Here is a 26,864-nt window from a genome sequence, read left to right as displayed (position 1 = left end):
AAACTGCTTTTCCAAATACTAATAGTTACTATAAAGCAACTGTAGTGGTAGCAGCAGCATGTAGCAACAGTGAAAGACAAAAGGATCAATGGAAAAATATAGTTCAGAAGTATCTGTGAGAACTTAGTGTATTTTGAAAAAATAAAAATCCACTGGGAAAGTCTTTATTTTCAAGACGTTAAAGCCTGATATTAGAGACGTATGATGTTTCAATTATCGTTTTTAGATGGTTATTAACACCATATTATTTCCTATGTACATATCTCTGTAATGTATTTCAAACTTATATTTATCATTAATTATATTAGAAATTTTACCTTACTAGGAAACAGTGTTTCAAGTATAACTTAATGTTTCCATGACAGTGGTACTATTAAATTTTTAGTAGCTCAAAATGAAATGTGAATGTTAATTTACCAAATCCACCTTTGACTGCTGGATAAGATGAGATACCATGGCAGATTTATAAAGGTTTAAGAGGTTGATAGATATTCCTGCAGTGACCATTTAGATGCTTATAAAGGAACAGTATATACATATTTCAATCAGAGTGATTAAGATTTGTTGAATGTTCTTGAACAGACATAAGCTCTGGTATAGGTGAATAACTGTTTATTATAAGTTGCCAAAAGATTGGTCACATAAGTACAGGGTCTCCAAAGTAAGAAAATGATTAAAACAGGTCCATTATTCTCAGAGTAATAATGATAAATTCATACACAAATGGATTAGATACTCAAGTTTCCAGAATTATATCTTCAGGTCTTTTAAAAAGTTTACCTATTCATGTTCATTACTGTCTTTATCATCATCCAATTAATTCATTAATTCCCCAACTAGCATAGGGACTGGTGATATAAAATTTTGTTTCATTTGTGTAAGTGAAAATTAAGTTTGAAAATTATAACTACTAGATTATAATTGTAAGATTTGTGTGATAAATGACAAGAGTAATATGGTTCCTCAGGACAAAGAAATTTGAAACATGAACAAAGCTTAAACCTGGAAGTACAAAACTCAGAAGAGTATACATAATTTAATATGTGTCTTGAATTAATCATAATGAACACTTTTCTTTGATATTAAAGGGTGTTTTACTTCAATCTCTCTCTATTTTTTGTATAGGGAAGATGTCAGAACAGCAAACGTAATTGCTGCAGAAGCTGTAACCTGCCTTGTGATCGACAGAGAGTAAGTGCCTTGCTTTCTTATGCATATTGCACACTCATATCAGTGACACACATAAGTTCCTGGAATTAGACATCACTTCATGGAGCTATTAATACCTGTTTTATATCTTTTTATTTAAAATGAGTTCTATATTTGATTCGTATTCCCTGTTATTCTTGGAAGTGGCTCACTCTGCCATTCCAACTTTGTGATCTTTAACAAGGTATTTAACCACTGTGAACTTCACCTCAGCTCATTTGGGAACTGGGGATAATGCAACATCATAGAGATATCGTGAGGATTGATGAGAACACATGAGAAAAGCGTGTTCATTGCAGCTCTATTTACAATAACCAGGACATGGAAGCAACCTAAGTGTCCATTGACAGATGAATGGATAAAGAAGATGTGGCACATATATACAATGGAATATTACTCAGCCATGAAAAGAAATGCAGTTGAGTTATTTGTAGTGAGGTGGATGGACCTAGAGCCTGTCATACAGAGTGAAGTAAGTCAGAAAGAGAAAAACAAATACCATATGCTAACACATATATATGGAATCTAAAAAAAAAAAAAAGGTTATGAAGGACCTAGGGGCAGGACAGGAATAAAGATGCAGATGTAGAGAATGGACTTGAGGACACGGGGAAAGGTGAAGCTGGGACGAAGCGAGAGAGTGGCATGGACATATATACACTACCAAATGTAAAATGTAAAATAGATAGCTAGTGGGAAGCAGCCTCATAGCACAGGGAGATCAGCTCGGTGCTTTGTGACCACCTACAGGGGTGGGATAGGGAGGGTGGGACGGAGACGCAGAGGGAGGAGATATGGGGATATATGTATATGTATAGCTGATTCACTTTGTTATAAAGCAGGAACTAACACGCCATTGTAAAGCAATTATACTCCAATAAAGATGTTAAAAAAAAAAAAAGAAAAGCATGTGTCCAAGTGGTCTTTACCCAGGAGACACTTGACCAATGCTATTTGTGTAAATTTTTAAAAATAATAATTAGTAGTATTTTTCAATTATATTTTATAATTTATAAAATATAGTATATTTATAATAATTATAAATTATTTTATGTTTATATAATATAAATTTATTATTGTTACTAGGAAATGGACTATTCCTTGAGCATGTTTTAGTTTTCTCCTCTATTCTTCCATCCCCAAATTTCTAAAATAGAAGCATTTAGGAAGACACTTTTGGAGAAAGCATCAGTTCTACACATAGGCATATTTAGGGCCATTAAAAGTTTGTTCAGTGATGCTGTTCCCTGTTCCTTTTGTTTATTCTGCCTTGCTAGCCCCATTACCTGAATGCTTTACAGGTTAAACTACAAATATCAGATTATTGACTCTCCAATAGCCTGAGTAAAATGCATGTCTACTGTCTGGAAGCAGTCCTCCAGATGTTTTCTCTTTGCTGTGTATGTGGATACATTTATCACAAAAGCCAAGTGCCTGACCCAGGACAAGAACCATAAAGCATCCATTTTAGTGGAGCCATTAGAGCTAGAATAGGCTGTGAATGTCAGTGTGGAATGAAACTGAGGGGCAGATATGATCAGTTCAGAATGAAGGAGTTGAATGTTGAGCTCAGGGGGCTCTGGACGTAGAGGAATCCCACTTGATTCACAGATCTCACTTTTGCATGCCCCTCTGTGCTGGATCTCTAGAACCAGAGCAGTGGCATCATTGCAGAATGATAGCTATATCCATGAATATTTCTGAAACAGATATTCTTCATCTGGTTCCCAGAAACAACAATTACCTGTTCAGTCTTTTTTTCATTTGACTAACGTTTTTCTGAGGCTGTAGCACATTGTTAAGGCATTGTTAAGGGCTGTGAGAAGAATCAAAGGAGCAGCACAGATCCTGGTTTGGGGGGTTAGCTTCTAATGGAGGAATTGTGGCATTTATACAAACAACCATCATGCAAAGCAGAAGGCAAGAATGGTCCACAGTGTACTGTGGGAGTCCAGAGAAGGGAGTTGACTACTTCTGGGGAGAATCAGGGAAGTCTTCATGGAATAAATGGTTTTATTAGATAAATCTGTAAGTATAGGAGAAGCAAGATAAATAGAGTGAATAGCATAAGCAGTACTCAGAATAGGACTATGAGCCATTTCTACTGGCTCCAGGGAGGCTGTGTAAAGGTAGTTGGAGGAGCTGTGACAGAAACGTTCACAAACATGTAGGGGCTGGTTCACCAAGATTACCAAGTGGTGGGAGAAGGGTGACTTTGACAGTTCTCTGAAGCCAGATAGTGTCACTAGAACACTGAGAAGGCTGTGTAAGATGAATTAGAGGGAGAGGATAGAGACAGAATATCTGATTGGCAGTCTGTAAATCCAAGTGGTGATCATGAGAACATTAATGGGAGGCGTACATTAGAATGAAGAGGTAAACCCAGAGGGCTTAACACTTGACTGAATGTGAAGGCTAATGGAGAAATTAGGGGTGTAGTCAGGATTAAGAAGATCTAGAAGGAATGTTGAAAAAAAAATTAGTTTGGGAGGCATAATGATTTTTCACTAAAAATATAATAAATTTGACATACAAGTTGGACACTCAGGAACGGATGCCCTGCAGGAGGTAGAGAATGTGGGACAATAACTCATTAGAGTTAACTTAAAATTAACTTAAAAATTGCTGACATCGGGCTTTCCTGGTGGCGCAGTGGTTGAGAGTCCGCCTGCCGATGCAGGGGACACGGGTTCATGCCCCGGTCCCGGAAGATCCCACGTGCCACGGAGCGGCTGGGCCCGTGAGCCATGGCCGCTGAGCCTGTGCTCCGCAGCGGGAGAGGCCACAACAGTAAGAGGCCCGAAAATTTCTGGAAATAGTGAAAAAGAGGAAAGAAAGAAAATTTGTAGAGGTGTAAATAAGGAAAGTTATGGGAACTTGGATGACCTTAATCTTGCCTCTACAGCATAAAGCAGAGGAATCTGGTGAGGGAAGAAGTGACACTGGGGCTGAGGGTTTGCCAGCTGATTGGGGATGGATGGGTAATCGTATCAGTTTATATCTCTACAGTCCTTTGTAATTTATGAATTTCCACACGTATGAGATCCCACCTGGAAAAAAGATAGGATGTTTAACAAAAAAAGAAACTGAAACCCATAAAAGTTTAATAACGTGATAAGGTTTCATGGTAAATAGTAAGGCCCAGATTAATCAAGTCAGGAACAAACTGATGGGACATTGTGAGTCATCTAGTGCAGGTTCTTCACTTTGGTTAACTGAGATCCCGAGAGATGAAGGAGCATCAAGTAGCATCACATACATACATTTGATCTCATCCATTCTCTTTTCTCAAACCTAGTCATATAAAGTGTACTGTGGGGAGTGTATGGACTCTGTCAAATAAAGCTCAATACTGAATATTTACTGCACCATGTTATGAGAATATGGGCAAGTTATTTAAATTCTAAGTCTCAGTTTCCCTATCTGCAAAATGGGATATTGTCACCTAAATTATAAAATTGGTTTGAAGATCAAACAATTTAATTCATATTAAGGTCCATGCACAGCACAAGATGTGTAATAAGCACTCAATAACTGTGCCCTTCCTTTTCTTAGAGAAAGTATTGGAATCCCTTGGATGTAGCAGTTTCTCTCTCTAATCAGCATAAGTTTATCTTCAGGGGTATACACAGAAAGGATACCTTGAGGGAGGTCTGGCTTTAAACATAAATATAGACTTGAGGATATGGGGAGGGGGAAGGGTGAGCTGTGACAGGGCGAGAGAGAGGCATGGACATATATACACTAACAAAGGTAAGGTAGATAGCTAGTGGGAAGCAGCTGCATGGCACAGGGATATCAGCTTGGTGCTTTGTGACCGCCTGGAGGGGTGGGATAGGGAGGGTGGGAGGGAGGGAGACGCAAGAGGGAAGAGGTATGGGAACATATGTATATGTATAACTGATTCACTTTGTTATAAAGCAGAAACTAACACACCATTGTAAAGCAATTATACCCCAATAAAGATGTTAAAAAAAAAACACACATAAATATAGAGAAGACAGCTTGAGTCTAGGGCTCAAGAGGTGCATTTCTGTACTCACGAGAGGAGTTGGGCTTCTCACCAAATGATGAATTCACAGCTTAAAAAATCAAACTGTAACTGAAGGATCTTCTCGTAAGCCTGCTGCTGGTACCTAATTTATGGCCAATTAGGGGAGCACCAGGGCTTCATCCCATGCAAACAGATGGCAGATGTTAGAACTGTCAACAAAAGGAGCTTCTTTCAAAAATTTACAACTGAGGTACCATGTTACATAAGCCAGTGATTATGCTTTATCATTCCAGAGGGACAGCAAAAGAACATTATTGTAACTAATCATGCATGTCAGAATTTTTTTAAAAATTGCTCATTGATAAACTAGAAAATGATAAACAGATACATGGTTTTCTCAGGAAGCATTCTCTGAGGATGGGTTTCTTGCAGCCTAGTCATTATTTTAATAATTACCCAGTCTATCTGCAGTCTTTCTAAAATTCATGAAAATTGATGTAAAAGAATATTAATCTAAAAGAACAACCTATTTCCATTAATAAAGTTCTTGAATATATAAAACACAACTAAGAATATTTAGCATCTCTTGTTTTGGAATCCATGAAAAGAAATAAATATAAAAGTAACTATATCATTGTGTTCCTTAATCAGTTATGCAATGTTTACTTCTTCATTGGCATGGTAAGTTGTTAACGAAGCTAGGAGTTCACGTAGGATAACTTATTTTTTGACATGTTGAGATCATTTTTAAAGACAGTAATATAACTACTAGTAAATATTCAAAGAGTTACATATTTTCCCCCAGGAAATTAAGATCTAAGAGTCTCAACTCTATCCCTGATTTATTGTGTAACCTCCAAGGTGTAGCCATATTGGTTATAAAAATTGAAACACTTTCATACTGGTTGGTAAATAGCAGTAGTCTGAGCTCCCTGTGTGTTTTTCCCACCCCTCTGCTGCCTGGTGATCTGATTCCTCTGGCCAGGAATCTCCAGATCTCTCCTTGATCCAGCAACTAAAAGGGAGCGTCTGGCATACATCAGGACCAGTGTCCATTCTGATTGGTCAATTCCTGTGTCATACTGGCAACTAATTATTTTGACTAGTAATGTCAAGCTAAAATGACAGTTTATCACCAGGAGTTTTCAAGCTTTTGTTTTACTAAACCCATTGTTTAAATAAAATAAACTAGTAAGAAAACAGGAACCTTTTTTGGCTGTCAAGAGAGTAAGACCTCTTAGTCTACCCAGGAGTCTTCCCTCTCTCCCTCCAAATCACTCACTCCACATGATTCTTAAGGCCCTTCATGAGACCCCGTGAGTCATTAAAATGATTTACAAACCATGTATGACTAACCCTTACCTTTTTGTGACACTCTGTGATATTTAATCATACTTTGGAGCCAGTTATGTTATTGAGACAAAGTCTGGGGGATAGAAACCAAGAACTAGCCTAGAGGAAGTGCAGTGTACTGGGGCATAAAGATGATGAGATTAGGAGGGAGTGTCAAATATAAGATTATTGGGCATTGGAAATGGCAGTCTTAGAAATTAAGGTATCTCTGTAGATCAGAAAAGCCTAGGTGACTCTGGGTCAAGTTTTTACCTCCTAGAGCTAAGTTGACTTGTGTGTAAAAGACATATTCATACCATCTAGTTAAAAGAGTAGCAAGACTGTAGCATAGCCACTAGGCTAATGATTAGGAAGCGACTCATAGGTCTAAGGCTGGTCCCCAAACCTGTACAAAATAGAGTAGCAAATAGGTTACCAAGAAAGATTGGACATAGAGAAAAAATCACTGGAATTGGTAAACTGAAGACTACTTCTCAACACCCAAACTGGAGCCTAGAGCCAGACTAGGAAATTTTAACATTTATTCAGAATAAAAAATGAATGCCTGCTTCCTGTGTCAGTTACTTGGGCTACTGAGATGAACAAGACACGAATTCAATACAGGTTTGAAAACTGAGTGTATAGGACCAGCTCAATTATATTACATTTATGTTGCTGTTGTTTCTTTACCAGTAATGGTAGCAAAACCTCCATCTGTCTATTCACCCTATCCTCCACATGTAGCCTGTTTCTAGTACTAGTTTCCGGTTCTTCAGCCACATCTGCCATCAGTCTCCAAGGATAGTGCTTCTGATCCTGGCCTCTACCCAGATCTCCTCCCCGCCTTCTTGCTTATGGTAGGTTGGTGCCTTCCTCCATTCCCCTTTGCTATGGCTTATTTAGGTGTTCAACTCCAAGTTGAAAGTAAAATAAACAAAAATACTGAAGCCATGCTCTGGGCTCCGTAGAACAAGCAACAGACCAGCCAGGCAGGAGCCAGGGAAGTCATCTATATCAGGACTTAGGATGTCAGAGGAGATGGAAACATATGGAAAAATAGTATTTATCCAACTTCTCTCAGGGAGGGTGCTATAGATGTTTCCTGGCTAAGGCTTCTGCTCAAGAAGGAACAGATGATCACTAAAGTTCCCCACAAAAGTGGTGGGTTGTATTAAGTGCAGGAGGTTTATTTTCTGAGTGAGGTATGTAAGTATGAAGCCATAGCTGCATGACGTAAACCAGGGATAGGAAAACTTTTTCTGTAAAAGGCCAGAAAATCAATATTGTATGCTTTGTGGGCCGAATAATCTTTGTTGCACCTACACAATTCAACCGTTGTAATGCAAAAGCAACCAAAGACAATAGTAAATAAATGAAATGTCTTTGTTCCAATAAATCTGTTTATAGACAATGATATTTGAATTTCATATTATTTTTAGAGGTCAAGAAATATTATTCTTCTTTTGAAACTTTTTTGTTCCTGCCACTTAAAAATGTACAAATTATTCTGGGCTTCGCTGGTGGCTCAGAGGTTGAGAGTCCGCCTGCCGATGCAGGGGACACGGGTTCGTGCCCCGGTCCGGGAAGATCCCACATGCCGCGGAGCGGCTGGGCCCGTGAGCCATGGCCGCTGAGCCTGCGCGTCCGGAGCCTGTGCTCCGCAGCAGGAGAGGCCACAATAGTGAGAGGCCCGCGTACCGCAAAAATAAATAAATAAATAAAAATAAATAAATAATTTTTTTTAATGTACAAATTATTCTCATCTAATGGCCATACAGGAAACAGTCAGCAGGCTGAATTTGGCCTGTGAACCATAGCTTTCTGACCCCTGACTTAACCAATATTAAAGAATTGAGTGCTGCCCCCAGTGGTCCTATTCTGATCTTCCTCCAGGTTGTGCTGAGCCTATCTTTTAAACATAACAAATACACAAAGAATACTGATTTGATGTGCCTTCTGGTGTTGGTCCTCCCAATGCCACCTGTCAACTTGCTTTCCCCTCACTGACACCATTCACCCTCCAGTTCCCTCATCCTCTTCGCTTTACTCTTTTACACACCCCACACACACATACACGCTTTCTTCTTCGTCTTTTTTTTTTTTTTGGCCATGCTGCGTGGCATGCAGGATCTAAGTTCCCCAGTCAGGGATTGAACCCATGCCCCCTGACTGCCAGGGAATTCCCTGATCCCTGTACTTCTTAATTGCACTCCTGCATTCTCAAGGACTTCGCTTCAGGCTTTTCATTAATTTAGGTAGTAGCTGATTAGAGATTAAGATGATTCTCTGTGAGTTATTTGCATTTTGATGACATACCCCTGAACACTGAAAAATCATGAAAATCCAGAAGATTTTAGAACTTCAGGTGTCATGGAAGGAGAGGGGAGGGACCATACGGGAAGAATTTGGTGACAGCAGAATCTTTCCAGCACCGTTCTCACCCCACAGTTCTAACCAGGTCAGTCTCATGAAGGCCCATGCACCCAGTGGTGTGTGCCCCACCTAGGTCACCTGTGTCCTTGTCTTTTTATAGCTGCCATTCTGGGTCCACATGACAGGACTATAGGGACTCCACATGCCACATTGCCTGTAGTCACATTACTTAACTGATAGGGTGACAAATTTAAAATATTTCACAGCCTCAGCCTTTCCCACGGTCTAAGTATATTTTACTTTGGTTCATTTTCCAGAAGAAATCTGAGGCGATGTGAGGATATTTGCAGGATGAGCATGAGAAAACAGGTGTGAATGGTGTCAGTTGCGATCATTTGGGCTTGTCTTTTTTATGGAGCTGTTATCGATTGGCGTGCTTTACAAAAAAATATTTACTAATTAAGAGAGATAAAATGCAAAAGTTTAAAGAGAGTCGTTAATATTGGTTCAATTTAATAATGGGAGTTGAATTATAGCGTGCCCTGAGCAAGCATGATTTAACTACAGAATAAACACATAGCCACTGGAAAAGGGTTATAATCCAGAGGTAGTATTCATGGTTTAAACTCATAGAAAGAGATGAATGGGACTGCACTTCATCACGTGTGCCTTCTCTAATGCTTTAAAATCATAGACCCTCCTCCTGCTGCAAGTCATTAGAGAAATTATATATAGCATTACTGACTAGGGAGCTCATTGAGAAGGTCTGGTCCCTTGCTTCATCCACCCAAATAAAACTTACTGGTTACTGGCCTTATGTCAGCCACTCAGACATCTAATATTTGGGGAGTTTAGAGGCAAATGTGTAAATATTACACTACCTATTTCTATCCCTGTTGTATGGATAATTTCCAGCTCTAATTTGTTGTGTCCCAAACTCACTGAGGTTCTGACAGTATCCTTTGGTAACCTGGACTCTATTCAAACTAAAAGAAGTCCAATGTCATTAATATGTTGGTAGAGCATTAATCAAATTTAGCACATTCTTTTGTTTAAAAAAACATTGTTAAAATTTTTTCAGATGATGACCAGATTAGTCAAAAAGTCATAGCAGAAACTTAGGATACTGTGGAGACAAGGAGTAGTCACAAACCCCAGGCCTGTAAGAGAGCACGCAAGGAAAACACTCCTCTTCTCCCATCCCTCTCTCCACCCTCCACCCTGCCCTGCTGAGACTAAGAACTAGACCTTGTTATGGGGAAAGGTTTCTGAAACTGGATATTATTGACATTTTGGGTCAGCTAGTTGGTTTTTGTGGAGGGCTGTCCTGTGCATTGTAGAATGTTTAGTAGCATCCTGACCTCTACCCACTAGATAAAAGTAGCACTCCCCGACAACCCCAATGTGACAATAAAAAGTGTCTCCAGATACTGCCAAGTGTCCCCTGGGGGAAAATCACCCTTGTTGGGAAGGACACAGCCATGGCTTGCTAGATGGCAGTAAAGTGCTCTGGTGCCATGGGAGTAGAACTTGTGCCACAAGGGTTCCAGGGAAAGCTGTTCATAACGAGGAAACCACCTAAGGGGAAGTGTGCTGGGAAAGCTGCTGGTTGCTTAGTATTGCTGGCCTCCAAGTACTGTAGTAGCCATACATTGGAGAAGCCACAAGAACCTACCAAGCTGACTGGAGCCAGGAAGCAAAATACCTTATTCTTGCAATATCTCCCCAGTGCCCTCTCCTGGCAAAGTTTCAGTGCCAGTTGGCAAAGAAAGAAATTTAATAGCCCAGATCCATTTTTACAGAGCAGTCAAAAGGGTGAATTTAGAGCTGACAAGCAATAAATAAGTCAATAACCAGTATAGATTCCAAACCAAATCCTATTCCAAGGTCCAGAGCTATAAAGATAAATAGCAAAGTCTTTGCTTGCCTTGGAGTAACTCCTGATCAATACAGATGCATTAAAAATCATGAGAAACTGCCATTTCAGTGTGAAAAGTAAACTTGGGGAGAAATGTGTTTTGCCTGTAGCATCCCAGAGGACTTGCTGGACAAAGTGATATGTGAGTCAAGTCTTTAAGTTTGAGTAGGAATTTTACAAGTGAAGAAGGGAGGATAAATACAGCTCCTGCTGAAGGAAGGACGTACACTAAGATGAGGAATTTGGAAATGTCATTGTACAGTAAAAGGTGGAATATGGCAAGAAAAGAGGATTTATGGGTCAAGGAACCGGACAGTAAACTAGACAGGTAGTGTACTGGGAGATACAGTTGGAAGGAGATGGAGACACATTATAAAGAAATCTCCTAATATCTCAAACTAAAAGAATATGATTCTATCCTCTGGGCAATGAGGAACCATCAGAAGACAGTGACTACTGCAGTTTGTATTTGCTCTTGAAGGAAGGGAGCGGAAGATCGATTCCAATGGGATGAACTCAAGCAGGGAAACAAACTACTAGGAGGCGACAGCCCTAGCGGTTGCTCACTAGAGTTTAAGAGTCTAAACTTCAAAGCAGATTTGGGGGAATAATTAGATGTGAGAGGTTAAGAAAGAAGTGCTTCTGTCTTGGGAGATTTGGTGGATGTCTATAATAGATCAAAAGTATGAGAGATAGAGCAGGTTGAGGTGAAAGTAATTGGTCGATCAGTTAAGGATATGTTAAGTTCAGACTGTCTAAGTGGTGTTGAGATATTCAGATGGAGAAGTCCACTGACAGTTAGAAATGAGTTGTTTTATTTTTTCCTGACAATCAGATGATAAACAGAAATTGACGATGATTTCACAGTTCAGCACTTTAAAAATATTGCAATCACAGCTTTGGTTTTGTTAATTACGATTGTTTTGTTTTACACCAAGAATAAATAATTCATTTTCCCCGTTAATTCTTAAAACCTTTCTATATTTCCGAGGCTTGCTTTTTTTTTTTTCCATCAGATGTTTTAAAAACTGTTCTTTAGAGACTCAGCAATGCCTTTGGAACTATAAGCCAGTTGTGTGAATGAATAAGAAAACTGTGAAAAATTTTTAATTTTCAAACCTGAAAAATCAGTCTTAATTTTTTCAGTTAAAAAGGTAATAGTTGAAATTTCATATTTGAAATTCTCTTTAAAAGTTTTTTGAGTCCGCCTGCCGATGCAGGGGACACGGGTTCGTGCCCCGGTCCGGGAAGATCCCACATGCCGCGGAGCAGCTGGACCCGTGAGCCATGGCCTCTGAGCCTGTGCGTCCGGGGCCTGTGCTCCGCAACGGGAGAGGCCACAACAGTGAGAGGCCCGCGTATCGCCAAAAAAAAAAAAGTTTTCTGTATGGTGTTTTTGGCTGTTCATTTGGGAGAGGGTTATATAGTGCTTCTTGTGTTCTAAAGATAAAGCAAGGAGGGGAGATGCCAGGATCAGTTTCTGACAGAAGCTTAACAAACACTTTTAAAATCAACAGTGTAATCATTACGTTTGAAAGTCGAATTCTGCTTTAGATATTCACATTGCTTTTTTGGTAGAGTTAAATGGTTTTGCTTACTTTACTAGGCACACTTCCTGGTGAGACTGTTATTACAGGCCAGCTGGGTCATAAAGATCTTTTCAGTATGTCTAGAACTTGGTACTTATTTTGAAACTCGTAGCATAGACACATGAATTGGATTAGCATCAGCTACAATAACAGTGAAATCTTATTCCCAGACTAAGCTTTACTTACAAAGGAGGACCTTTCAGAATTTACTGGTCTGGATGAAGTGTAATGGTCATATTATGTACCGCCCTGGCTACAATCATGTAATTGAACTAATATTAACACAGAAACCAGACTAGCAAAGACAAATCATTAGTTGATAGTTAATAAAGATGATGTTGCCCTCCCAGGTGAACTAGAGATAGTGTATTTTAATCCAGATGAGAAACCCACTTGGGCTGAGTGGAAACTTCTATTTATTGCATTATTCTCACAGGCTTGATTTTTCTCTCTCTTCTTTGTTTGGTTTTTATCTTTTTATATAGTCAGTGTCAGGTGATTATAAACTTACTAGCTGCTCATTGAGAAAATTGGAAAGTAGAGAAAAATATAAATATAATCCTGCCATTTAAAGTTAACTGCTGTTGGGCTTCCCTGGTGGCGCAGTGGTTGAGAGTCCGCCTGCCGATGCAGGGGACACGGGGTCGTGCCCCGGTCCGGGAAGATCCCACATGCCGTGGGGCGGCTGGGCCCGTGTGAGCCATGGCCACTGAGCCTGCGCGTCTGGAACCTGTGCTCCGCAACGGGAGAGGCTACAACAGTGAGAGGCCCGCGTACCGCAAAAGAACAAAAACAAAAACAAACTCAAAGTTAACTACTGTTAAGATTTCAGTATATTACCTTGAATAGTGACATCCCACTGCCTAATTTTCTTTCCTACTTTGTCCACATACAGGGGTAGCATAAATAATACATATATACACACATACAGATGGATAGGTATAGACAGATAGATATACAGAGAGATAAATTTGCCCTGTCATTTACTGAACACATGTGCCAATCACAAAGCTAGTTGAGATAGATAGCCTGATAATAGGTATACACATACATACGTACATAGTTACTCTCACAAACATGAAAAGAATATTTTTATCCTCTCTTTTAAAGGTAAAGTTGGCTCTAGAGAGCTGAAGTATCATGTCACAAAACAATATGGCTTGTAAGTAGCGAAGTAGTGTTTGAACCTAATTCTCTCTGTTTTCAAGGCCTATTACATCACACTGCCTTACCACATTGCTTTAGTTATTTACCATGTAAATTAAAATATCTTATGAGCAGAAGTTGAGTCTCTTTGTCTCAGTTTCTTAAAAGTGTTTGGACATGTAAGCTCATTTTAATTTTTGATTTTGTAAAGAATTCTTTGCAAAAAAAGAAAAAGAATTCTTTGCATATGTCTTTGTCCCTGTTTAGAAGAATTTCCTTGAGGAGCTAGTCAGTCGTGGAATTACTGATTCAAAATATATATGAAGTTTTATTTATTTATTTTAAAGTGTTTTATTGAAGTATAGTTGAGTTACAATATTATATTAGTTCCAGGTGTACAACATAGTGATTCATTAATTTTAAAGATTATACTCCATTTAAAGTTATCATTAAATATTGGCTATATTTCCTTTTCAGTACATTACATCTCTGTATCATACTTATTTTATAGCCAGTAATTTATACCTCTTAACCCTCTTCCCCTTAATCGTCCTACCCCTCTTCCCATTGGTTAACCACTGGTTTGTTGTCTGTATCAGTGAGTCTGTTTCTGTTTTGCTATATTAATTTGTTTGCTTTATATTTTAGATTCCACATATAAGTGAAATCATACAGTGTTTGTCCTTCTCTGTCTGACTTACTTCACTAAGCATAATGCCCTCCAGGTCTTCAAGAATACCTCTGATCATCTGATTCAAAGAGGAGCAAACATGTTTTTTGGAGATGTTTCTTGATCAAGACCCAGAGGCCAGGTTGGAGTTGAGGCTTATATAACTATAGATTATATTTTGATCCCCTCGGGTTGGGTAGTACAGTGGCCCTGAGTTGGTTGCAACTACAAAAAATTGAAGTTTAGGCTGCAATATAGTGTTGAGACAATAGGTAGTTATAATCCTCCTGTAGTCAACACTGACCAGACTGTATTTGTAATACTGAGCTCAGTGCTTAGTGTCAGAGTTTAGAAAGATATAAACACATTAAATGCATCCATATGAGGTGGGTTCAGGTGAGATGTATGACAATCATGATGTATGAGGGGAAAAAATACCCTCCAGGTCCACCCATGTTGCTGCAAATGGCAAAATTTCATTCTTTTTTATGGCTGAGTAATATTTTATTGTGTATATACTACATCTTTATCCATTCATCTGTTGATGGACTGTTATTCTGCTTCCACATCTTGGCTATTGTAAATAATGCTGCTATGAACATCAGGGTGCATATATCTTTCCCAGTTAGTGGTTTTGTTTTACTTGGGTAAATACCCAAAAGTGAAATTATAGGATCATATGGCAGTTCTATCTTTTTTTGGGGGCAGGGGGCAGGCAGGGAACTGCCATACTGTTTTCCACAGTGGCTACACCAGTTTACAATCCCATCAGTAGTGCACAAGGGCTCCCTTTTCTCCACATCCTCCAACACCTGTTATTTGTTGCCTTTCTGATGATAGCCATTCTGACAGGTGTGAGGTGATGTCTCATTGTGGTTTTGATTTGCGTTTCCCTGATGATTAGCGATGTTTAGCATCTTTTCATGTGCCTGATGGCCATCTGTATGTCTTTGGAAAAATGTTTACTCAGGTCTTCTGCCTATTTTTAATTAGGTTTTTTTTTTTGATATTGAGTCGTATAAGCTCTTTATATATTTTGGATATTAATTGCTTATCAGATATATTATTTGCAAATATTATCTCCCATTCAGTGCATTGTCTTTTAATTTTTTCAATGTGAAAAAGCTTTTAAGCTTAATTAGGTCCCTCTTGTTTATTTTGCTTTTGTTTCCCTTGCCTGAATAAACAGATCCAAAAAAATATTGCTAAGACTTATATCAAGAGTATACTACCTATGTTTTATTTTAGGAGTTTTACGGTTTTCAGTCTTACATTTAGATTTTTTTAATCCATTTGAGTTTATTTTTGTATATGGTGTGAGAAAATGTTCTAATTTCACTTTTTACATGTAACTGACCAGTTTTCCCAGCACCACTTATTGAAGAGACTGTCTTTTCTGCATCATATATTTTTGCCTTCAAATAATATACATATTTTTTCATTGTTATCTAGAACCATTATACAGTTTACTGTATAATGTGACAATGTATGAAAACATCTGTTGCACTGAAACCTGACCAGCTTGATTTTTTTGGTTGAATCATCTTAAAAGACATGATGGGGCAATTCAGCCCAGGGCATGAAATATGTCATCATCCTTGAAGAGTTAGTTTAACATTTATTCTTCTCTTGTAATTGATGCATGAAGCTTAGTTACTGACAAAACTTAGAAGGTAGTTAGTTCATTCTTTTGCAATTGTTTCTTTGTGCTAGAGGACATTATAAACACATTTAAAATGCAAGGCTTCAGAAAATTGTGAGAGTATATAAAAGTTCAAATAGCCATTTTCTGAAATGTCAGAAGTAAATACTAAAGGCTAACAAAGTACCTGAAAAGGACAAATAGACAGGGAAAAGTAGAAATTATCTCCATGACTAATTAAAATATGGACCACAAGTTATGATGTGAGAAGGTCCCAATTCATAGATTATACAGAGTGTGCTCAGTGGTGGAGAAGAAGGGAAGAGTTCAGGGAAGTTAATGTATGAATTCTCTCAATATGATGCCTTTGTTTTATTTACTTATTGTTTTGTATAATTTTTCAAGAGTTTTATTTCCTTTATTTACACAAAGTAATTGCCAATAGGACAGTTTTATTCTATTGATACAGAAGAAACCAATACTCACACAACTGAGCTATCATACTTTCTACACAATGTTTATGATAAAGCAAATAATTTGATAGAACTTTAAGAAATACATATATTCAAAATCATTTGTGCCTATGTCATTTGTTAAAATGGAAAGCATAGATTAATTGCCTTTTCCCCTCTAATTCTATATTTATAAACATACTCTTTTTTTTAATTGAAGGATAGGTGATTTACAGTGTTGTTAGTTTCAGGTATACAGCAAAGTGATTCAGTTATATATGTATATATATTTATAGATAGATAGATATTCTTTTTCAGATCCTTTCCCTTATAGGTTATTACAGGTTATTGAGTATAGCTCCCTATGCTATACAGTAGGTCCTTGTTGGTTATCTATTTTATGTATAGCAGTGTATATATGTTAATCCCAAACTCCTAATTTATCCCTCACCCACTCTTTGTTTTAATACTCTTTCATCTCAGTTAATCCTCACAATAGTCCTGTGGGAAAAGATGACATAAAAAATCCAAAAGGAAACGGAGAATCAGACAGACTCAATGACTTTTTCAGAACCACATAGTGGGATTAGAAATCCAAGAATGTCTGACTCCAACACCATGATGTCTCTTATTCCCTGTTTAAGCAATTGCTCTTATACCAACAAATTAAGTGTTAACTGGCAGGCTAGATTCTGTTGGAAGAATCTTTTTAAAAGAGTAGAGTGGGAAAGACTGAGGCAGAGAAACCACGTATGATGCCTTTGAGGTAAGGAAGTGTGTCAACAGCCTGAATAAGGCAATGGAAGTAGCATTGACAGGGAGGAACCAGTTCAGGAGAGATTTACAGAGATAGACCTGATGAACTTCGGTAAAAGTGAAGAGTATTACATAACACGAAGATTTCTAGCCTGCATCCCTGTTTAAATGATAATGCCATTAAGGGAGACAGGGAACTTAGCTGCAAGTCTTGATGGAAGGTAGTTAATGCAGATACCGCTGAGTTTGAGTTGCTGGTGAAATATGCATATGACACTGAGTGACCTGATGGCACTATGGATCTGTTGAGTTCAAGGATAGAGATACAGATTTGAAATTCCTTGACCTGGGGATCCTAACTAAAGTCTTAAGAATAATTTTTTTTTTTCTGAGAGAGCTTAAAGAACAGTGTAATTAGTGTATTACATAAGAACTATGGTCTCTTGTATTAAAGATCAGTCTACCTGGGATCAAATCACAGATTTACCCCCTTTTCTAGCTCTGTGGTCTCAGGCAAGTTACATAATCTCCCTAAGCCTCATCATCTCTTGTTTCTTTTTCTCCACCTGGAGACACCGACAATGTCTAGAGACATTTTTAATTGTCACAATTGGGTTTTCTGAGGATATCTAGTGGGTAAAGGTGAGGGAAGCTGCCAAATATTCTACAATGCACAGGAAAGGCTCTACAATAAAGAATCATCTGACCCAAAATATCAGTAGTGCTGTTTGAGAACACTTGCTGTAAAGCTTCTGTAAAGTAGGGCTAATTGTAGTTACCTCATAGAGTTGTTGTGAGATTTCAGTGAGATGATGGCGGTAAAAAACAAGACTGAACATGTCATAAACAATAAATATTTAAGAAAATTAAGTCAATCAATTGAGTGGAAAAAGAGGGCAAAGGACATAATTTGGGTAACTGCTTGCCTTTAAGGGATAGGAGAGGAAGAAGTGTGTGTGTGACACATGCTGAGAAGTGGCATAGAAGAGGGAGAGGAGGAGAATCAGGGGAAAGAATAGAGTAGTTCAGCGCACGGGCACAAGTTTCTGTTTCATGGCTACAACCAGAGAAGGCCAGCAGGGCCATGACTCTCAGGTAGGTCACTGAGGATGGGAGCTGGAAAGGGACCATTGGGATTAACAGCAGATAAGTGATAACTTTGAGGGAAAAGTTGTAATAAGAGTGAAAGAAAAATGGGAACAGAATGCTAGGTTGCAGTAGGTTGAGAATTAAATGAAAACTGAGGTTGAGAGATAGGAAATGAAGTTTATTCAAATTGGCTGTTGAGTCACAAGGACAGTTTTGTGTTTTAGGATTGGAGAGACCATTCTAAACTGAAAGGATGGAAAAGTGTAAAGGGAGACAATGGAACAATAAGAACATTGTAATTGATGGAGCAAGAGTCCAGAGGAGAGTAATGATAGGGTTTGTGATCAGGAGTAATGAAGACAGGATTTGCTTTAGAAAGAAGTTGGGGTGCTGCTTTCCCTGGGAGAGAAACACAGTGATAATGTCAGTATACTTTAGGTCCAGGGTAAGAAATGGAAACCAAGAATTTAAGTTTTATGCACTTCTCAAAAATTACAAATAAAAATGTTCTTAAAGAGCCCAGATACACAAGAAGATGCATCTTCTAAATTGCTGTTAAGATTTCTTCATGAAACTTTCTATTATGAACTGAATATTTCCCAAATCCGTATATTGAAGCCCTAACCCCCCAGTATGACTGTATTTGGAGAGAGGACCTTTACAAGGTAAACAAGGTTAAATGAGGCCATGGGGTGGGGGAGCAGGGGGATTAATCCAAAAGGACTGGTATTTTATAATTAGAGGAAGACACATCAGGAGGGTGTGCACACAGAGGAAAGGCCATGTGAGGACACAGTAAGAAGGGGCTGTAAGTCTGGAAGAAAGACTCCACCAGAAACCCACCCTGCTGGCACCTTGATATTAGACTCACAGACTCCAGAACTGTGAGAAAATAGATTTCTGTGGTTAAGCTTACACAGTCTGTAGTATTTTGCTGGGGTATCCCTAGCTGACTAATATGTTTCCTAATTGGAACTTCTATAGATATAATGCAATAGAAGACATAAGATGATCTGTTAAAATAAAAGTTAGTTGTCTTAAAGAACTGGATTGACCGCAAAGGGAGGATGTGAGAGAAAGCAGATATTTGATATCAAATTCTAGCCTTTAAGGGATAGGAGAGCTGGCTTCAAACGCTGGCTTCAGCTTTCCACAGTGGGAGATAAAAATGATGTAACAGTTGGTATTATGGGTATTAGAGTCAGTCTGCCTCCATTCAAATTTCATTCTGATACTTCCTAGTCATATAACCTTGGGTAATTACTTAATTATCTTAACCTCAGTTGCTTTATCTGTAAAACAGGGTAAACTCACATGAAATAGTGTGTGTAATTCCTAACACATGCTAGTTAACATTTTCATGTCTTGCTTGATATTTTTATTATTACAAGATTTTCTGATCACTAATTTGTGACATTAAAGGATATATTTATTTCTTAGCTTCTAATGATTTTTAGAAGAAATAAAAAGAGCAGAATAGATCTGAAATAAAAATCCAGACAGGCCGATTTTTGTAAAAATGTTACGCTAGAGACTAATGTTGGCTTTGTTTCAGTTTCAAGGCATAAATAAGTATACTAAAAAGATATTCTGAGATAGATTTATTGTGCCATCCTAGCATTTCATTTTCAATTTACTTAAAAAAAATCAGTGACTTTCATAATATTTTATGTTCCCATGCCACTTTTCTTAGCCAAAGTTGTCTAGAGGCAGTCTTTAAGTAGTTACAAAAAATATAGATTGTTTTAACTGATATCTGATATAATTGATATATCTACATAAACTAAAATATATCATCTATGGATTTTTATTGTTTTTAATAAAATGGCCTACTTATTTTTAGACAATTTTGATTAAAATATATAAATTTATAAATTTAAATTATTTCTAAGTAAATATGCTTGAAAAAATATTGAATAGACAAAGTATCCATTGTTGTCATAGATTCTGCTTTGAAAATAGGAAAATCTGGAGGAAATGAGACTTATGAATTTGGCATGCTACTGCAGTCTATACTTAAAAGCATATTCTTCTCTATAACTCAAAAGGCTAAACTACCACATGAGACTTGATTCTAATCTCTTCTGCTTTTAATTGAAAATGAAAGTTGTGCTACATTTTAAAATTCTTTCTTTCACTTTAATTGCAACTGGGATTCATGGATATAAATTCCATTATAGGCTAAAATAATTATGCTAAGTTACTGTCCCATGTAAAGTTCAATGATAAATCGCTAAGTGTTTCAAACCCATATTTATAGCAATGTATGTCTTCATTAGGACCCAAAATTTAGATGATGAGTTCATTTTAACTAAAACTTTGTCCTAAAAGTTCATCATTCATATAGGTAAATGCTCAAAGAGGTATACACTCTCAACTCATAAACCTTGAATTTTATATAAAACTTTGCTTCAAAACAACTTAAGTGTTTTCTTGTCTTCTCCTGATCACACAGTAAATGAATGAATGAGCCCCCCCACCTATCCATTAATTCGTTTCAACTTTCTATTATACACCAGGCAATATTCTAGTTCCTAAAGAGTTATTGATAAATAAGATAGACTAGGTCCCTGATCTCATGAAACTAGTTGTAGTGTGGGAAAGACAATAGATATTTAAACAAAGTAGTTTTTAACAAGTGATAAATGCTGATATAAAAATAAAAGGGGTTAAAGTGACAGAGAGTAACAGCAGTTAGGGTTTGAGGTAAAGGCTACTTGGCTATGGTTAGTCAGGGAAGACCTGTCTGAAGAGGACACACTTAAGCTGAGACATGAATGGCTTTAAGAAAAATCCATGCAAAGATCTAGAGAAAGAATATTCGAGGCAGAGGTCAAAGACCCTGAGACAGATGCAAACTTGATGTATTCTTAAGTCAGAGGGAGGGACTTCCCTGGTGGCACAGTGGTTAAGAATCCGCCTGCCAATGCAGGGGACACGGGTTCGGGTCCTGGTCTGGGAAGATCCCACATGCCACGGAGCAACTAAACCCGTGCGCCACAACTACTGAACCTGTGCTCTAGAGCCCGCGAGCCACAACTACTGAGCCCACGTGCCACAACTACTGAAGCCCGTGTGCCTAGAGCCGGTGCTCCTCAATGAGAGGCCACTGCAATGAGAAGCCCACGTACCACAATGAAGAGTAGCCCCCGCTCTCTGCAACTAGAGGGAAGCCTACGCGCAGCAACAAAGACCCAACGCAGCCAAAAATAAATAAATAAATGAATTAAGTAATTTTTAAAAAGTTATAAAGTCAGAGGGCGCATAGTAGGAAAGAAATCAGTCAGAGAGGTCATAAAGGAGTGACATGATCTGATTTACTTTTTTAAAAGATTACCCTGCCTACTGTATAAGGAGAAGAGTGGCAGTAAAAAAAAAAAAGAAATTTTAATAATTCATAAGAGAGAGAATGGTGGCTGGGACCAAAGGGGAATAGAAAAAAAGAGGATTTATTTCAGGTTATTGAATATGCCAAACCCAACACCCTATATTTGGCTAAGAACTCGACCATGCATGAGTGGTCAAAACAAACACATAATCTAGGCATCTGCTGGTTTACTCCAGCTAATGTGAAAAAAAGCCTGGGAAATGAGCAGGGAAGACCTTCTCTGGATAAAGGCCTATTCCCTTCTCTCCAAAGTTTCCACTTTATCAATTATGTTTTGGATTACACATTAATGTGTAATTTGGATTATACATTACACACTAACGTGTGTAATTTTGCTTGCAAATATAAACAAGTACAGAATAAAAATACTGATAAGAAAACTGCTCATAAAATTGTCACTGCTTTCTCTGAAACTACTATCGTATATAATTTTGAGTAGATAACATACTTTTTATAGACACTAGAGCCTTCCTTCTGATAAGTATTCAACCATTCTTCACCTCCTGCCTTGTATTATAATTGTTTCTCATCTCTAATATAAGGCTGTAAATTCCATAAGGGGGTATATTATTCTCTTTGTATAATCCACAGTAGCTTGAGCTGTTCTTTATGGATTATAGGCATTGCATAAATATGTATGTGTGTCTGGATGAACAGATGGATGGATGGATGGATGGAGGGGTGGATAATTGAAAAATTACAGAAGTTGGTTGGTTTTATTGTATTTGGGGCTCATTTTCCCTCTAAAGAAATGCATTCGTATGTCACTTGATAGTATAAACCACTAATAATTATGACTGCTAATTAAAAATAAAACAATCAAACAAAAATAATGTAACAAACACAAGAGCCTTTACCTGAAGCCACAAAGTGAATTAATAGATTTTTTCAATAAAAGCAGCAAAATAATGATGGATGCCTCTAAAATCTTGGACGTAGCTAAGTAACAACTGTCCCAACTAATTTGGACACTGAATTTCTATTTTCTTTTAATAAATATATTTTAAAGGATTTATCCAAGATTCATGTTAAAAAAGTCTAATGGACTATAATCATATACACTGTCAAATTAAGAGCTATGTAAGAGTTCAGATAATGCTTGACAAATGTTTTGCTTACACTATTGAAGTATTTGCAATACTTTCTGATTTAAGATTTTACTTTTGACTTATTTTGACTTATAATCTTTAACTGTTAAGAATAGATTACCATCTTATTTAAGGATGTAATAAAGAAAATGTTCTAAATAAGTTTTGAGATCTTCTCCCATCCTATTTTGAATTTGAAAAGATTCTATCTTAAACGTTTTTATGTAAGATTCCTAAACAGTATAGTTTAATAGGGGATAGGAGATCATGAGGACTAAATTGACTATGTTATTGCATTCATGATTTATGAATATAAAAAGTGCTTTGTAAACTGTAAAGTGAAATATAAAAGCTGTTGTTTTTTAGCAGCATGATAATGCTGATCTCTGATATTTGAACTGCCTTTCTAATAATATAATAGCCTGTTTCTCTCTAGATGAAGTCTCATCATAACACAACTGAAGAACAAAATTATACACTTTTAAGACATACCACTGAGTAATCAGCTCCCTTCAAAAGGATGTTTTGGCTTAATAATGAAAACATCTTAATAACTGAAATTATTACCCACTGAGTTACTGTCACTATAATGTTCTAAAACAGACAAATTTCCTGGAATGAGAAATGCAGCCCTGCTAACTGATATTACTTAAGGAAAATTTCTATAAAAACCATTCTTGATGTGAAAGTCATCATTTCTCCCCCCTCCCTCCCTCCTTCTTTTCTTTTTTCCTCTGCCCTCCCTTCCTCCATCCATCCTTCTCTCCTTCCTTCATTCCTTCTTTCTTCTTCCTTTTCCACCCCTTCCTTATAAGTATGTTTAAACTATAAGCATTAAGCATAAGAGGGATTTTCCATTTGCTCTCTTTCTACCTTAATACACTCAAGTAATAACATGTTATCCACCTCCTTAAAAAATTCAGTCAAGACTTGTTCAAGTTTGATTTTATATCCCAAGAAAAGTAGCAGAAGAGTGCTTCATGCTTAGTGTGTTTGCAATAAGGTTTGCTGTTGAAATGCCCTAAATTAAAGTCTTTTGCTCATTCATGTCTCCTACATTTATTCCAGAATTATGTTGAGTATATGTGAAGTTGACTATTTTATTTTACAGTGCTAAAATATAACTCATACATGAATTGTGAGTTTGTTTAAAAAGAGAATTTAATGATTTTCCTCTAGTCTCCTATATTTGTTATAACTGATAAATAATGGTATGGTTTCTGCTCATTCAGTTGTTAATGTTTTCAAAACTTTTTATTATAATCCCCTTCTGATTGAAACACCAAAGTCTTCTCCTTTAGTAGTCAAGAAATGTCCTAGGACCTGAGTAAATATTTAAAAGGCATCTGATACCTATAGTAATACTTCCTCAAAAGTCTGTTTGATGCGGGTCCACACAAACGGCAGGTGTTCCTACAGAGTGTCTGTGACAGGGAGAAATGAGATACTAATTAGTTCATACTTGCACCAGGAGTGATAAATTCTGAAATGCCATCAATTATGTTTATCAAGATGTCCTAAATTATTCACTGATCAGTGCAGAGATACATAGACACAGTTATTTGGAACTTATTAATATTGCTTGAAAATGCTACATTTTCTTAAACTGCTAGTTAAATATACTGGTTAACTTATTGTTTGAGGAAACAGAATATTAGCAGAATGCATTTGTTTCATGTTTCAAAAAATTATTTGGCCAGGATTGCTTTCTAAATAAAGATTATTTATAAAGGACATATGGTTCCAATTCCAAAGTCAAGATTATAATTCTGCATGTTTTTATTTCAAAACGAAATTCCATATGTTTAATCTCTAATTGAGGGTATAGATATAAATGTTTTTATAGATAGTTGCCATGTCCACTCCTTCATCTGTATGCGTATGTGAGCGTGTATGTGTGTTCATGTCTGTGTGTGTGTGTGTAGATGGATAAGTAGATATTCTATCATGTGTATACATGTGAGGACCTATTACTTTGGCTGTGAAAATATTGCTTATGGAGTTTTAAAAAATAAAAGTATTCACTTATGATGTAAGAGTAAGTTACAAATCAAGATAATAAATCATAGCTACTTTATGATTACATCTCTATAAACAACAGCAATAAAGCTATGCAGAAAAAAAAAAAGAATTACATAAAGATGTTCCTATTAGTTACTTGTGGTTAGAGGACTATGAGTAAGTCTTTAATTTCTTCTTTCAGTTTAAAATATATTTCCATAATAAAAAATCAATTGCACATTAAATGAAAAGGGTTTTCCTCAGAGAGAATTTATTTCAAAAATAATTTTCTCTTATATCAAGATAGGGGCCTTTTGTAAGTACATATAATTTCCCTTAATTTTTTTTTTTGATCTAGTAGTAAAAAAAAAAAATCATAAATATTGGATCATTAGTACCCCATAGAAAATTTGTATTTTCTTTTTTTTTTTAACATCTTTATTGGAGTATAATTGCTTTACAGTGGTGTGTTAGTTTCTGCTTTACAACAAAATGAATCAGTTATATATATACATATGTTCCCATATCTCTTCCCTCTTGCGTCTCCCTTCCACCCACCCTCCCTATCCCACGAAAATTTGTATTTTAAACCAAGGGCATTTAAGAAGACATATGAAAAAGTCTCACTTCAAATACTTTTTTTGTTCATTCTTTTTAAATCATGGATATGACTAAGATTTAACAAAAAAGGAATATAAACAGCTCATTACCAGGTCTAAAAAGTTTTTTCCCCCCAATCAACCTAACCTTAATTTTAAACTTATTGCTGTGATTAGACGGTTTCTACTTTTAAAACTCTGTACAGATTGGCCAGATGTAGGCTCTTCCATTTGTATACTTTACTAACAGAAATTTCAAACTGTATTTTCAAAAAGTGATCTGCATGGTTTTAACTGAGCCTAGTGGGATGAACAGATTTTCTTAAGTAAAAAAATCTCCATCGTCATCAAATTTGTTATCAGTTTGCTCTCTAATTCTTTGATAATACACTGATCTGCTTAACTTAAGTAGATACTAGGAGGAAGACAGGAATTTTTATTAACTATTTGAATTCTCAAAATTACTGTGTGTTTTAAATGTCTAAGAGCACAATCTATTAATATATTCGAGTGTGTTTGAAATGCTACGTTTTAGTGGTTGTTGTTCTTTGGTTTTTACCACTGAATGCTCTTTGGTTCCTCTCTGTCAGTGCCTTTTCACAATGTTTGGATTTGGTTGTATTAAAAATATCTAAGTATTATAAAGGACAAGAGTGGGTATCAGAGAATATGGATTATAATTCTGGTATGCTACTAAATAGCTGTCATCTTGGAGAAATAAACTCTCTGTGCTTAAATTTCATGTTATTTATGAAAACAGAAAATCAACCAGATATTATCATTTTATTCATAATAAAAGAAATATTGTATTTTACTTTACAATATCAACTCATCTATCCTTAAGGAGTTTCAGTAAAAGCAGACTTTCTCTAAGTAATAACCAAGATATTCTGTGGGGAAATGGGGAATTTTACCACATAAAGAACAATGGCCAAAGTCATATTTGAACTATTCTCAATCATGGGGGTTATATTTATCAATTTATTTTATCATTAATTATATTTTTGAAAATTTTGTAAGGACTGCTGCCTATTGCTCATTCATTTGCATTCATTCATTTGACCTTCATTAATAAATTCATTACAGAAAACTTGACACTCTGTAGAATACAATTCTTGATTCCTTGGCTTCCTGTCTAGTCATTTTCTTATGGTCCCCTTTTGTATTAGAAATACTTAGTGTATTTAACCCAGCATTCTAGATACCCTGACCCTCAGATGAGATCATTACCCAAGGGCCTGAGATAATAGCTACTCCAGTCCCCTTATAGTCAGCCCCCCCCCCCCCGCCCCTCAGCAGAGTGTCAAGTTCCTCTGTATAGGTTTTTTTAAAAAGTGTATGTAAAAGTGATAAAGCAACATTTAAATTTAAATCAGCAAACATGCTATATGTTTCATGCCTATTTTGTTTTTTAATACAACACACAAAGCCGTTTGCATGTATTAACATTATAGAGGTTTAAAATTAAAATGTAAAATCTCACAGCACTTTAAAAGAAGTCCCTGCTCTCAGTTTATATCATTATCACATAAGTTTCTTGAATTCATTTTTATTTAGATCCTTTCAGATTGTTTCAATATATCATTGACTAGGTTGTCATTGTTACAGTTTTGCAGAG

At 36.7% G+C, this 26,864-nt stretch overlaps 1 protein-coding gene across 2 annotated transcripts in view; it reads left to right on the top strand.

The window, feature by feature from the left end:
• PRKG1 (protein kinase cGMP-dependent 1) overlaps positions 1–26,864 on the top strand; it is a 1,179,082-nt gene that overhangs the window by 1,044,013 nt on the left and 108,205 nt on the right. For both annotated transcript variants that reach the window (XM_029244879.1, XM_029244880.1), the window contains exon 8: positions 1,126–1,191. In XM_029244879.1, coding sequence (XP_029100712.1) covers positions 1,126–1,191 — 66 coding nt within the window. The remainder of the gene's footprint in view (positions 1–1,125; positions 1,192–26,864) is intronic.

The sequence above is a fragment of the Monodon monoceros genome, unplaced genomic scaffold, assembly GCF_005190385.1.
Source record: "Monodon monoceros isolate NGI ecotype Baffin Bay Population unplaced genomic scaffold, NGI_Narwhal_1 Super_Scaffold_4, whole genome shotgun sequence".
Taxonomy (NCBI): domain Eukaryota; kingdom Metazoa; phylum Chordata; class Mammalia; order Artiodactyla; family Monodontidae; genus Monodon; species Monodon monoceros.
The sequence above is the reverse complement of the archived record's forward strand: the minus strand, read 5'-3'. Positions and strand labels throughout refer to the sequence as shown.